Source organism: Magnolia sinica, chromosome 9 (genome assembly GCF_029962835.1).
Source record: "Magnolia sinica isolate HGM2019 chromosome 9, MsV1, whole genome shotgun sequence".
In the NCBI taxonomy this organism is placed as follows: Eukaryota; Viridiplantae; Streptophyta; class Magnoliopsida; order Magnoliales; family Magnoliaceae; genus Magnolia; species Magnolia sinica.
Window position 1 is genome coordinate 5,703,789 of NC_080581.1, and position 15,029 is coordinate 5,718,817.

The window sequence follows — 15,029 nt, forward strand, 5'->3', positions numbered from 1 at the left end:
ACCTTATACGGATCACCGTTGATTTCAAAGTAGTCTGCAATAGATGGATGGTGCCTAAAAAATTCTGTCAGATTACACTGTTCTAACCGTGGGATAAGAGATCTAAAAACAAATGGTTAGGGAAAAGACATAGAATGCAACTTAAATAACTGTCATCGATTAGATGGTTAAATCATTCAATCTAGAATTTTTTTAGGTCATACTCCATCCACAGTGAGGTCCATACACAGTGAGGTCCATCATAAGGTGGGCCCCGATCATTTTATGCTGTCATCCCAAAATCTGGCTGGATCCTTTTTATCTGGTAGGCCCACCTATGTGGGTTGGTAAATTTCTACTTGGTTATTTTCTTCATCTAAGTAATATCCAATTAAAGAGAATAAAAGATGTTAACATGGAAAACCCTTGTAGAATAGGGAATATGGAAAATTATGATATCCAATGATTATTATGTTGATTGGTTTGAACGTTGTTTTTTCAGAAAAATATTAAAAAGGCAATGGTGAGGTAACTATCATGATAATTGTTGGGGAAACCATGTAGAGATGAATTAAGTAAAGAACTCTAATCGCTTAACCAAGTTCGAACACTAACAAACTAAATTTTATATGGAAAAACCTTTGCAGCAAAACACCAGGGCACAAAGTTATAGTATTACACTATGAAAGTAGAAAATTACAAGAGACAGAGATTACCCAATTCGAACAAAAGCCTCGAATCTCCCTTAGTCATGCTCTTGCAAACCCTAGAAATGAATTAAAAAGACCTTTTCATACTCCCACATTTCAATTACACCCATGTATATAGCCTCTATAAGAATTGCAATTGAAATCAGAAACAAATCCCTCACGCAATTCTATACGAGCACTCGATAACTCCTTCGATGAGACTTGAATGGCATCGGAAGATTGCCAATGGCATCGAGAAAAAATCAAAATATTCCAGCTACAGAACATGAATTTTCTGAATTTTTCCGATGGCATCAAGCGTACTTTGATGGTATCAAAATCTATTTGAATGCTTCAAAGTATGCTCAATTGCATCAGGGTGTCTGTCGATGACATCGACAGATCCATTGATTTTCATATTTGAGATATCAACAACAACAATAAAATATATAGTTAGTTTTATTTTTATTATTTACTTTTTTACGAAATGATTTTACTTTCTTTTTCTTTTTTTTTCTTTTTTTTTTTTTTTTTTTTGTGGAAATTACGTAAAGACACGCAGACATGCAATTAGAGTCCATTGAATGGATGACCTGCATTTTGCACGTGCAAACGTATTGGTATGTATGAGAGAGTAGGATTTGGATGGCCATTAGTTTGAGTAGTTATTTCCTTTCTCTATTCAGGAGCATAATTGGAGAGAGAGAGAGAGAGAGAGAGAGAGAGAGAGAGAGAGAGAGAGAGAGAGAGAGAGAGAGAGTACAAAATACTTATCTTGAGTATTGACTTTGGAAGTCCAGCCCCATCCTCTTAGTGGGCCACAGCCCATGGTCTGGATTCTCTTCAATCCAGCCCCACGACCTGTACGTGTCAATCAGACATAACCCAGACAGCATCCTTGTACCCCTCTCCCCATGCTCACCCAAACATGGCCCCCACATCATCCATGCCAAAACCAAACACTGTCACAAACGTGCCTTTAAGCCCTCACCCAAAAGATCTTTTTTCTCTTTTCATCCAAATCTCCCATGTATATATACCCCTCCACCCTCCTTCCCTCTCCATCACCTTCATACACACTCTTCTCTCTCTCTCTCTCTCTCTCTCTCTCTCTCTCTCTCTCTCTCTCTCTCTCTCTCTCTCTCTCTCTCTCTCTCTCTCTCCTAAGTATAACTAAACTAATATATAAAAAAAATGTCTGGGGTTTGGGTATTCAACAATGGTGTGATCCGCCTCGTCGAGAACCCGGCGACAGACACGAGCAATGCCCGGCGCAAGGTGTTGGTCCACCTACCAACCAATGAGGTGATCAAATCCTATTCATCACTTGAGCGCAAGCTCGCTGCACTCGGGTGGGAGAGGTACTATGACAACCCCGACCTCCTCCAATACCACAAGCAATCATCAGTGGATCTCATCTCCCTCCCTAAGGATTTCTCCAAGTTCAAATCCGTCCACATGTACGACATCGTCGTCAAGAATTCTAACGTTTTCGAGGTTAGGGATATGTAGATTTCGTATCCAAATGAAGAGAGATGGAAACATATGGCCCACCATCTAGTGGGCCATCTTCCATTTTTCTTCATGTTCATCTTATGGTTTGCAAATGTGTGTTTTGTGTGTCACTTTCTCTACTTCTCTTATGTATTTCTGTGTGTGGCTTGCCTATGTAATTTCACTGGCTTTTTCAGCAGTGTAATAGTGTGGTTTTCTTTAACAGCTGTGTTTTTTTTTTTTTTTTTGCAATTCCACATGGAAGACACGTTAGCATGGATTTGATGATGTGGCATGAGATGATCCAATCTGGGAGTGACACGTCATCCAATCCAACTAATTGAGTGCACACATTTCTTCTTATAACAGTCTGATTACTATAAGAAACAGTTCACAATCATTTTAAAGATGTGGTGACTCTTCAACTTACACCTGGCATTGTCGTACTGCAATCCAGATCGTCCAAATTGCTGGTCTGATTAAGAATGGAACACTAAAAAAATTCACTAAGAAGATGATAGTAACAATCTGATCTAGCCCTTGGACTCTTGACCATTCAGTATTACACTTTAACCATCCATTTTGCAACCATCAATTGGATGAGAAGGATTGCTTAATCAATGTGATTTTAGAGAAATGCTCCATTCGCAATGTGTCCCACAATTTGGACGGTCCTAATGAGTGCAAATTGTGAGAAGCATGAATCACCACCATTTTCTAAATGATGATGAACTATCATAGATTTCTAGCCCAACATGAACCATGACAATGTCGAAGTGGCAGTTTATTTCAGTTACTACAGTGCCAAGACGCAGATAGCTGATTTACTTTGGTTTTTAGTTGTTACACTGGACCCCACCACATCAGATTCTGTTCTCTCATTGGTCCTTAAAATCTTGTGGTGGGCCTGCCCGACAAGACCATCTAATAAGAGTCACGTGTCATTTTTCATCTTATCTTTGCATATAAAATTACAACAGTGGAATGATCTGACCAAAGACATGTATAGTCTCCTCCAGCACCATGTTTGTAACAGAGGGATGCCTGCTTCGGCCATCCATACCGTTGATCTGATGGGCCTCACTATAAATGAACAAAGACAGAAATAAATAGAATTTGGCCAAGTCTCTTCAACGTATGAAGAGCCAAAAACCAGATGTATAGGGTCTTCCAATCTGGGAGATTTTTGGGTTTTGTCGGTCTATCTTGGCTTCATCAGATTGACGGTCTGGATCACCAAACAATGGACCCCATCTGTACAAACTCAGACGTCCCCACTGGTTTACAACTTCATAAATTTGAATAAAACTTATGTTATTTATTCCTAATATGCCCCGCAAAACCTTTTTATATCATGATTGGTTACGTGTAGTGGGCCCCATTTACGTGAAGTCAGCTATCTTTGTTGTTACAGGTGGACCCAAATATTGAAAAACAATCTAGGCCGTCTATCGTGTCCATCCATACACTGGACTTACCATGGATGGCTTATGTCTACGAAGTTCCACCTGTTAGTACATCGTATTCATCTGATAGCCATCAGAAAAATAAAAATAAAAATAAAAATAAAATAGTCAACGGTCAATTTTGGGGGTAATTGGAGGAAAGTGACGGATAGAAGAATTTTCGCTCTCTCTTCTCTCGGCGAAGTAAGCCGATTCATGCGAGTAGTGACTATAAAGGCAGAGCAGACATGGAAATGCTGGAAACCATGAAAAGTAGGGCCCACCATGAACATGATCTAGCTTTAAGATTAATCTGATCCACTCATCATGTGGCCCACACATGTGCATGAACATAAATCGCCGTTCATCTTATTTTAGTGCTCCTTTTTTGGTACACATCAGCCCAACCATACGATTGGATTTTAAATGGAATATAATTGTGGGCCCCATCTTATGAACGGACCTGATCTTAAAAGTGTACCACATTGACACGTGTCTCACAAATCGCATTGGTATTTATCCAGAGCGAATGTGGAAGAAGAATTTGTGTTATCGTGGCAGAAACGGACAAGAAAGCCAATGGGCGTCACGTGAAGGCGAAACCTAGGACACGTGATGCACCCACGTGTCCTCCGCCCCATCTTGCTTCCGTCCAAGCGCGTCCTTACCGAGTCAGATTCGGTAGTGACCCGTCTGCTGCCGACGTAGGTGCTGAAAAATCGCTGTGTTCTCACTGCGATGTATGTGTTTTATCCAGCACTTCATCGTTTCCCAACTCATGGTGAAGCATGAGTTGGATCTAAATCTCACGTGGACCATTTGAAGAGTGGTGATAAAAATCTTACCGTTAAAAAATTTGCATTCCAACATGTTGACCAGGTCACACAAGCCTGATGAAGGGAAAACACAAATATCTTGTTGATCCAAATTTTTTATAAGTTTTGGAAAGTTTTAACGGTGGACGTCCAATCACAACTACAATGTGGTCCACCTGAGATTTGGATTTGCCTCATTTTAAGGATTGTAGTAAAATGAATGGACGGAGTTGATAAAACACATACATCATGGTGAGGCCGAGAGTGATCTTTTTCAGCAACATAGTGCCGACATAAATGTTGTGCACTCTACTACCCAATCCGAGTTTGTAATCAGCCTATTCAGAATCGTAGATTGGTTTTGAAACCCCCCTCCCGCTGGTGCTAGAAAAGCACCATGGCCCACCATGATGTATGTGTTTTATATAGATGTGTACACGAGTTGAACCAAGTTGAGCTTGAAATGGCTCCACTCGGCTCGCCTGCTAGCTGACCCCAGCTTGAACTCAGCTCGATTCTCTAGCTTGACTGGCCAGCTCGGCTCAGTTTGATCAGTAACTTGAGCTAGTTTGAGCTAAGATCAAGCCTGTGTGGCATTTTCAAAAACATATGGAGTGTACTTTCAATATCTTACTGTATGTAAAACAACAGCAGCTGTTTAAAGGTATTTCATCAAACACCTTATAAGCAACATCAAAATCAAGATAAAAATGGTATTTGTTTCATATACATACCTTCATTACCATCAGCCAACACTTCGTTGAGTCATTTCATCAAACACTTGGTGAGCAACATCAATATTAAAGTAACTGAGCCACTGAACTGGTTTGATCCGAGTTTGATTCGAGTTGGGGTTCGATCCGAGTTGAGTCGAGCTCAGGCAAGCTCGAACTCGGTTCGAAACTTTTTCGGGCTCAAAAAATCAGCTCGACACGACTCGAACTCAATTTTAAACCGAGTCGAATCAAGCTTTTTGGAGCCAAGTCGAGCGAGCTAACCAATCTAACTCGGTTCATGTACAACCCTAATTTTATATCCACATCCATTATCCATTATTACATTTCATTTAAGTATTTTGGGCTCATGCCATAAAATGACCTAGCAAAATGGATGGACGACATGAATAAAACATATATCATCGTGGGCCCAGGGCTTGTAGAGCTTTTCCAGAAGCATGTGTGATGTAGGGAGGGACATGATGAGGTCGTTCACCGGCTTCCTCAGGGGATATCTATTTCAAATCCACGATGCTCTTTGGACTCTTCATAAAACTTTCTTAGAACCGTGGGAGATAAAAGTATAAATAATTTTTAATAAATTCGAAATAAATTGATTAACATATAAAAAAAGAAATTACAATCCTTTAAATAATGAGTTCAAACTTAAAAAAGAATTTTAAACTCAAACACCCTAAAAACATGAGTTACTACAAATAGTAAACTTTCTTATTGCACTTCATAGTTTTCGACAAAAAATAGTAAGTGTTAAATTTGGCCTAGTTACCTTGACCTTCTAACTTTTCTAAGCCCTTGTCATGTTGGGCAAAACTCCTATAGCTCAAAGGATCAAAAGTTATACTCGGCTAAAATTTGCTATTTATAATTAAACCAAAATTAAATATACTTGGACTAAAACTTGCTATTTAAAGTAAAAATGAAATTAAATGGAACTTTTGACTATTGATTTGATGGAATCTCACAAATCCAGCATCGGTAACTTGATGTAATAGGTTAGTTGGCTAAAGTAGCTTATCTTACCCCAAAATCATATATGATATGTACAAAAACTCATCCTGATTTGCGAGATATGACTAGTTTTAAGTTTTGATGGTTTGAATCATTTCTACCTCCTCAGATAGGGCCTTCTTTAATCCATCTTGGTGTCCGCAACCCGCACTACATCAATGTGGTGCCGATGTAGGTGGCAACATCAATGTTGTGTGCTCCACTAGGCAATTTGAGTTTGTTACTCGCTGACTTGGACTAGCAGTGATCCCATACGGTCGAGGAAGGTGCATGGAAAAAGTATTGTGGGCCCTACCATAATGTATGTGTCTTATCTACACCGTTTATCCATATAACCGATGTTAATTAGTGCAAGAGGAAAAAATGAGGCAGGTCCAAATCTCAAGTAGACCACAGGAAACAATGGTGATTGAATGCTCACCATTAAAAACACTCTTAGGCATACTATAATGTTTGTTGTTAGAAAGTCTTCACTGCATACGACAGGTCGTAGGGATTGCTCGACCGATCGTAGGGGTCGTCTCGACCTGTCGTAGCCCGCTCGACTTAAAGTCCAGGGAGCTCTCTTCTTTGGTATCCGGGATTCACGACCGATCGTAGGGATTGCTCGACCGGTCATAGGGGTCCTATGACCAGTCGTAGCCTCGGCTCGACTAGTCGTAATTACGCAGATTCGCTTCTGAATCTAATGCGGATTGCGAAAATTTGAGTCGGTCTTTCGCAAGGTGCGAAAGGAAGTTGCCTAAACTATAAATAAGGGTCCCTAGGGTTTTTTCTAGAGGGGATGGGAAATTATTCTAAAGCTTTCCAAAGGGGTTCTAGGGTTATCAAAGGGTGTAGCAATGGTAAGATTCAAGGTTCTTTGAATCGGGTAAGTCCTCTCTCTTGTAACTTTATTTTCATAGTGGATTTCTGTCGCTTTGTGCCATGTTTTTTTTCCCGTAAGGGTTTTCCACATTAAAACTTTGTGTTCTTCTGTGATTGCTTGTTACTATTGAATTACTATCCTAGATCTAGATTTGTCTGATTCCGTGGAGCAAATCCCCAACAAGTGGTATCAGAGCAATCGTTGGGGCACAAATCTGAATCTGCAGGATTAGTAATAATGGGAAACGACAAGTTTGATATTGAGAAGTACTCAGGCAAAAATAATTTTGAGTTATGGAAGGTTAAGATGATTAGCCTGTTAACCAAGCAAGGCGAGATTAAGGCTCTTGAGGAGCGAAAATCTACCATGAAAGATGATGAATGGGAAAACCTTGATAGCAATGCTTTAGCCTCTATTCGTTTATGTCTCACGGATGAGGTTCTCTATAATGTTTTAAGGGAGAAAACTGCAGCTGGTTTGTGGGCGAAGTTAGAGAAAATCTATGCAAAGAAGTCCTCTGAAAATCGCCTACGCTTGAAGCTACAGTTTTATTCCTTCAAGATGGCAGAGGGTAGAGAACTAGAAGCCTATATCAGCAACTTTAATAAATTAATATGCAAATTGCTAGATATGGAGGAAGTGGTCAAAGATGAGGAACAGACACGTATATTGTTGAATTCTCTTCTTGCATCATATGAGTCTTTTAGGGACACATGTGCATAGCAAATAAAACCCTAAGTGTTGACACCGTCATCCTAGCCCTTCAAGGGAAGGCTATGAGAAAGTTAAACGGTGATATGGGGGCATCTTCCGATGCACTGATTACGAGGGGCAGAGATTCTTAGAGAGGTACAGGATCCTCAAAACCTAGATCCAAATCCAAAGGCAAGGGCAAAGGAAAATTAAAGTGTTGGAATTGTGGGTTGTCTGGACACATGAAAAATGATTGTAGAAATCCTAAAACGAAGAAAGAAAATTCAGCGGCTTCTTCCAAGGAGGCCAATGTGGTCACATCTGATGAAGAATCAAGTGGTGGTGATGTTCTGTCTGTTTCCATGATTGGTCACTTATACGACAATCATAAAGACGAGTGGATACTTGACATAAGAGCATCTTATCACATGACTCTTCATCGGAGTTGGTTCGCCAGTTATAAGGAATGCGATGGTGGACAGGTTTTATGGGCAATGACAATGCCTGTAATGTTGTGGCTATTGGCATAATGAGTATCAAGATGTTTAATGGGATGGAGCATACCTTGACTGACGTCAGGCACGTTCCTGATGTGAAGAAAAGTCTAATTTCTCTCGGTACACTCGAGGCTATAGGGTGCAAGTTCACTGGTATTGATGGTTTCCTTAAAGTTTCAAAAGGGGCACTCGTGGTTATGAGAGCACAGAGGTATGGAAACCTTTACAGGTTGATTGGGAGCACTTTCGAAGGTGGAACGGCAGCAGCTATTGCAGATTCTACGTCTTTACGTATGTGGCATGCTCGTCTGGGCCACATGAGCGAGCGGGGCATGAAGGTACTTTCTAATCGGTGTTTGATTCCAGTTTTTAAAAATTCTGATTTAGATATATGTGAGTATTGTATATATAGTAAACAATTTAAACTGTTTTTTAAATCTGGAAAATATATTTGTAAGGGAGTGCTTGATTATGTGCACTCTGACGTATGGGGGGCATCGCCAGAAGTTTCCATTGGGGGGTTGTCATGGTTTGTTTCATTCATTGACGACCGCTCCAGGAAAGTTTGGGTTTACTTCATGAAACGTAAATCTGAAGTTTTTACCATATTCAAGCAATGGAAGGCAATGGTAGAAAAACAATCAGGGCAGAAAATAAAGGTTTTAAGGACTGACAATGGTGGAGAATTCACTTCCATTGAGTTTAATGATTATTGCAAAGATGAAGGGATCATCAGGCACAATACAGTGCGCCACACGCCTGAGCAAAACGGTGTGGCTGAGCGAATGAATCGAACTCTCCTGGAGAGGGCTAAATGCATGTTAAGTGAGGCTGCATTGGGTAAGGACCTATGGACTGAGGCCGTTAACACGGCTTGCTATTTGGTGAACCGGTCTCTTTCAACAGCAATTAAATGTAAAATCTCAAAGGAAGTATGGAGTAGTCAGAAAATCGACTACTTAGGCCTACGCATATTTGGCTGTGAGGCTTACTCTCATGTACCATCAGTTAAGAGAGATAAGCTAAACCATAGAGCCAAAAAGTATATCTTTATTGGCTATGGTATTGGTGTGAAATGTTATAAGTTATTTGACAAAGTCACACGTAAGGTCATCACTAGCCGTGACGTCAAATTTGATGAAAGCTCCCTATTTCGCAAGAATGATCAAAGGAAGCAAGAGGAACCGGAAAGAGTGATCGTAGACGTCTAAATTGATATAGCTGATACACAGGCAGAGACAGATGCGAAGACAGAGGTATAAGGTCAGGTGGAGCAGCCACCTGTGAGAAAGAACCCACCACATGATCGCAGGTTACCGGCAAGATACAAGGACGACTCTAATATTGCATATGCCCTCGTTACAGATGAGGGGGACCCGTCTACTATTCAGGAGGCTCTTGGTGAGCCTGATGCAGAAAAGTGGAAGGCGGCGATGGATGATGAGATGGACTCATTGCACAAAAATCATACATGAGATCTGGTGGAGCTTCTGGTGGGCCTAAAAGCGATCAGATACAAGTGGTTATTCAAAAGAAAACATGATAGATACAAAGCAAGGTTAGTAGCGAAGGATTATGCTCAGAGAGAAGGAATCGACTTCACAGAGATATTCGCGTTAGTAGTTAAGAAGGTATCTATCAGATTCGTGTTGGTGCTGGTTGCCCAATACGATCTCAAGCTAAAACAGATGGATGTGAAGACTGCATTCCTGCATGGGGAATTGAAAGAGCAGATCTACATGAAGTAACTAGAGGGCTACGAAGTTAAAGGGGTAGAGAAAAAGGTTTACAGGTTAATGAGGTCGTTGTACGGCCTGAAATAGTCGCCTTGGCAGTGGTATAAAAAATTTGATTCTTTCACGGTGAGTCAGAAATTTACTCGAAGTGAATACGATCACTGTGTCTATTACAAGACAGTGAGTGATGAAAAATTCATCATCCTAGTACTGTATGTTGATCGCCTATCATGATATGTCTGAAATCAACGTACTGAAGACTCAGTTATCAGAGACATTCGAGATGAAAGATCTGGGGGCTGCAAAGAGGGTTCTCGGCATAGATATTCATAAAGACAGGAAGAGGAGCAGGCTTTGGTTATCACAGGCAGAATACCTTGAAAAGGTATTGATCAAGTATGGGATGGATCAGCAAAGTCGGTAAGCGTTCCCCATGCGACTCACTTCAAGCTTTCCTTAGAACAATGTCCTAAATCCAATTAGAAAAAGTAGGTTATGTCTCATGTGCCTTATTCAAATATGCTTGACAATTTAATGTATGCCATGGTCTGTACGAGACCGGATATTTCACAGGTAGACGGTGTTGTCAACAGATACATGTTAAACCCCGGCAAGCAACATTGGGAAGCGGTGGAATGACTACTTCGATATATTCATGGTACGAAAGACTACGTCTTAACTTTTGAAAAAACATGGACAAAGTTGGTAGGGTATGTGGATTCTGACTACGTAGACAATATAGATTCCAAGAAATCTACTTCAGGATACTCGTTTGTATTATCGAGTGGAGTAATTAGTTGAATGTCGAAACTTTAGTCCGTAGTGGCTCTTTCCACGACCGAAGCAGAATATATGGCAGTGACGGAAGCTTTTAAAGAAGGTGGTTGGCTCAGAGGCATGATAAATCAGTTGGGACTTCAGCAGGAGGCCGCGCCGGTTAACTATGATAGCGAGAGCGCTTTCAATTTAGCTAAAAATTCTGTTTATCACTCACGTACTAAACACATTGATATTCGTCACCACTTTATCCAACAGGTGCTTGAGGAAGGAGGCGTCACATTGGAAAAGATACACACCAGCGTGAATCCAGCAGACATGCTCACCAAGGTCGTTCCTACAGAGAAGTTCAAGTTGTGCGCAACTTCTCTAGGCTTGGCAATGGCGTAAAAGAAGGACGGAGTGTGCACGAGAAGCGTTGATTGAAGCTATGATGCGATGAAGAGATAAGAGGAAAGGTCAAGGTGCTACACGGTTGAAGGTTGAAGACTTGGTAGAGATTGTTGTCAGAAAGTCTTCACCGCCTACGACCGGTCGTAGGGGTTGTCTCGACCGATCGTAGCCCGTTTGACTCAAAGTCCAGGGAGCTCTCTTCTTTGGTGTCCGGGATTCACGACCGGTCGTAGGGATTGCTCGACCGGTCGTAAGGGTCCTACGACCAGTCGTAGCCTCGGCTCGACTAGTTATAGTTACGCAGATTCGTTTCCGAATCTGATGCGAACTGCGAAAATTTGAGTCAGTTCGCAAGGTGCGAAAGGAAATTGCCTAAACTATAAATAGGGGTCCCTAGGGTTTTTTCTAGAGGGGATGAGAAATTATTCTAAAGCTTTCTAAAGGGGTTCTAGGGTTATCAAAGGGTGTAGCAAGGGTAAGATTCAAGGTTGTTTGAATCGGGTAAGTCCTCTCTCTTGTAACTTTCTTTTCATAGTGGATTTCTGTCGCTTTGTGTCGTGGTTTTTTCACGTAAGGGTTTTTCACGTTAAAACTTTGTGTTCTTCTGTGATTGCTTATTACTATTAAATTGCTATCCTAGATGTATATCTGTGTGATTCCACAGGGCAAATCCCCAACAATGTTTATTTTCCATTAAACCCAGTACACAGATAATCTGAATGAAGGGAAAACACATTGATTTGATTCAAAACTTGTGCCCCTTCGGAAGTTTCTAATGGTAGGAGTTCAATCACCTTTGTTTCTTCTATGGTAGTTCATCTGAGATTTGGATTTGCCTCATTTATTGGCTCATGCCCTAAAATGAGCTATAAACATAGATGAACCCGTGAATAAAACACATACACAATGGTGGGCCCACAACTTCTATAGCATTGAACGTCGGTAGTGAAGGATCGCTGCAAGCCGGGTCTCCTGGACTTGGATGGAGTATTGTGGCACATTGCACTCATGCCTGCACTGTGCTGTTGGTGGGCCCACCATGATGTATGTGTTTTATTCGTATCCTCTTCCAAAAATTGAGGCAGAACCAAATCTCTGGGAGAACATACCATTGATGGTGATTGAACACCCACCATCTGAGGGCCCGAAAATTTCGAATCAAGCTGATATTTGTCTTCCCTTCATTTAAGTCCGCGACCTAACCAGCAGTTAGAATGTCAAGTAAACATTATAGTAAGCCTTTGGAAGTATTTAATGATGGGCGTTTAATCACCAATGTTTCTTGTTGTGTGGTCCACCTGAGATTTTGATCTATTCCATTTCAGGGTTAATGCTGTAAAAATGATCTGGACAAATGGATCAATGGCATGGATAAAACATATACATAATGCTAGGCGTACAGAGCTTTTCCAGCTATAGAGTCGGCAGATGGTTACAGGCCTCCCTTGTTATCCAATGCTATGTGGGCTATTAAAATGAGCTGTCCAAAAAGATATGACAGAAACATCACGGTGGGGCGGGTCACAGGAATTCCTTCAACCCTAAGCTTTGTGGGGACCACTTAGATGTCAGTATTATCTTCAGTTATCCAATCCATCCAAACGTCCGCCAGCTCATTTTAAGACACGAGTAAAAGAAATGGTAGGAGGGGGATTGGGTACTACTAGGGATGGGCAGGGGCTCTGAGGGGTCATCTTGATGTATGGATTTTATCCACACCGTCCATCCATTTTTTCATATCATGTTAGGGTATAAGACCAAAATCGAACCAGATGCAAGGCTCAAGTGACCACACCACATGAAGCATCAGTGATAATGCCATGCACTATTGAAACCTTCCTGGGGCTCACCGTGATGGTTAATTGATATCCAACCTGATCAAAAGGTCACATAGACCTGGATGAAGGGAAAACACAAATATATGCTTGACCAAAACTTCTGCTGCCACAAAAACGTTTTCAATGATAGGTGTTTAATCCCCACTTGTGTGGTCCATTTGATCCTTGGAACTGTCTTATTTTTGGGTTTATGCCCTAAAATGATATGGAAAAATGCATGAACGGTATGGATAAAACTCATACATCACGTTGGCCCCACAGAGCCTACCCAATCCCTCTTCCAAAAGGTCATCCCAAACTCAATGGACCGGGAAAGAGACTCCCACTATGGAAACCCTCGTCGGCCCACAATAAAGTTTAAATGCTATCCAACCTGTTCAAAATGTGATTCCCATGGAGGAGAAGAGAGGAGACAACACAAATATCAGCCTGATTCTAAACTTTCCAAGGTGAGCATTCAATCCCGATGTGTCTTGTATTGTGGCTCACTTAAGTTCAAATCTGTTGTGATTTTTGAGATTACCTCCTAACATGGTATGAGATAGTCGTAACAGAGTGGATACAACACAGATATCACAGTGGGCCCCACATAGTTTAGGGTTAAATAGGATTCCAGCTAGGTGCAAATAGAGTAAACTGTGTGGACCGGTTCAGCTGCACACCCGTTTGCATGCTATTGCATCCTAATATAAGTTTCTTTTGTATATAGAGAAACACTTAGCTGCGCATCGGTTCGCATGTCATTACATGCAAACTTTGTTATCAATTGTTAGACACATCAAATAGCTTGTATGAAAACATTCTTATGTTATCCACCCATTTTGATAATCAAAGTATATCAAAAGCTTAAGTATAGCAACCAACGAAGGTAATTGGTATTAAGTGCACACACTTCAAAACTTACCAGAGTCGCAAAAGTTTTGGATAAAGCTGATATTTGTATATTCCTTTCATCCATGTATTTAACAGCAAGGTGGTTGACAAATCAATATCTCCGGACAGGAGAGTCCATTAAGTAATACCAGAGCCTCACCCAAGATGGTGCGGCTCATACCATGGGGCCTACCATAATATATGTATTATGTATCCACACTGTCCATCCGTCTTTTCAGATAATTTTATAACATTATTTGAAAAATTAAACAGATTCAATTTTCAGGTGGGCCATGCTATAAGAAACAGTGTTTATTAACCATTAATGAACCACAAAAGTTTTGATCAAGCATAAATTTGGTTTTTTGTTTTTTCCCTTATCTAGGCTTATGTGACCTTATTAACAGATTGGATGCTAAATAAACACCACGCTAACATCAAGGTTTGAGAAGTTTTTAATGGTAAGAAAGGTCAATCACTATTGTTTTTTATGGTATGGTCCACCTGATAATTGGTTCTGCTTTATTTTTAGGATAATGCCCTAAAATGATCTCGAAAATAAAAATAAAAATGGAAGGATGGCATGGATACATAATAAATACGTCAAGGTGGGCCCCAACGGTGGATGCATTGTATCCACTGTTTCTGTTATGTTGTCTACTTGGGCTTTGATTTTGTTTCAATTTTGAGCTAATGGGCTAAAATTATCTGGTAATATGGATAAACTCAATAGATGAGATACATCTACGGTGGTTCCACGGAGTTTACTCAGAACGCTATAGCCGGAGTTACTCGGTGTTTCGCGGTTCCACCCGGATTTTGCTTCGCCTCAATATCCACCGTGCCTCATATGGGACCCTATCCTGATGACACAAACGGAATGATCATAGACATTGAATCATATGGTCCCACTGTCAATCTGTTCCTCATGCAAAAATCATATGCTTAGCCAATGGTACTAACCATCCGACGGCTGGCACGCAAAGTGACGTGACCGAACAGATGGGCATAATCGCTTGGTTGCTGCCACACTGCCACTCTTTTAAGATAGCTGATCCACGTTGGACGGATAGGATGTCACACGGACATCGCAGTGGGCCTCACAGAGCTTTGGGTTTCATGGGCTCTTTGGTTTACACGATAGTCGCATCCATACGTGTTGGCCACAACAGTTTTAGGGTTTAAGT

General features: G+C 40.9%; 1 protein-coding gene across 1 annotated transcript; it reads left to right on the top strand.

The window, feature by feature from the left end:
- The first annotated feature begins 1,807 nt into the window (after positions 1–1,807).
- LOC131256111 (flowering-promoting factor 1-like) lies at positions 1,808–2,385 on the top strand. Its single transcript, XM_058257159.1, has one exon. The coding sequence runs from the start codon at positions 1,863–1,865 to the stop codon at positions 2,178–2,180; it is 318 nt and encodes a 105-aa protein (XP_058113142.1). The 5' UTR covers positions 1,808–1,862; the 3' UTR covers positions 2,181–2,385.
- The last annotated feature ends 12,644 nt before the right edge of the window (positions 2,386–15,029 follow it).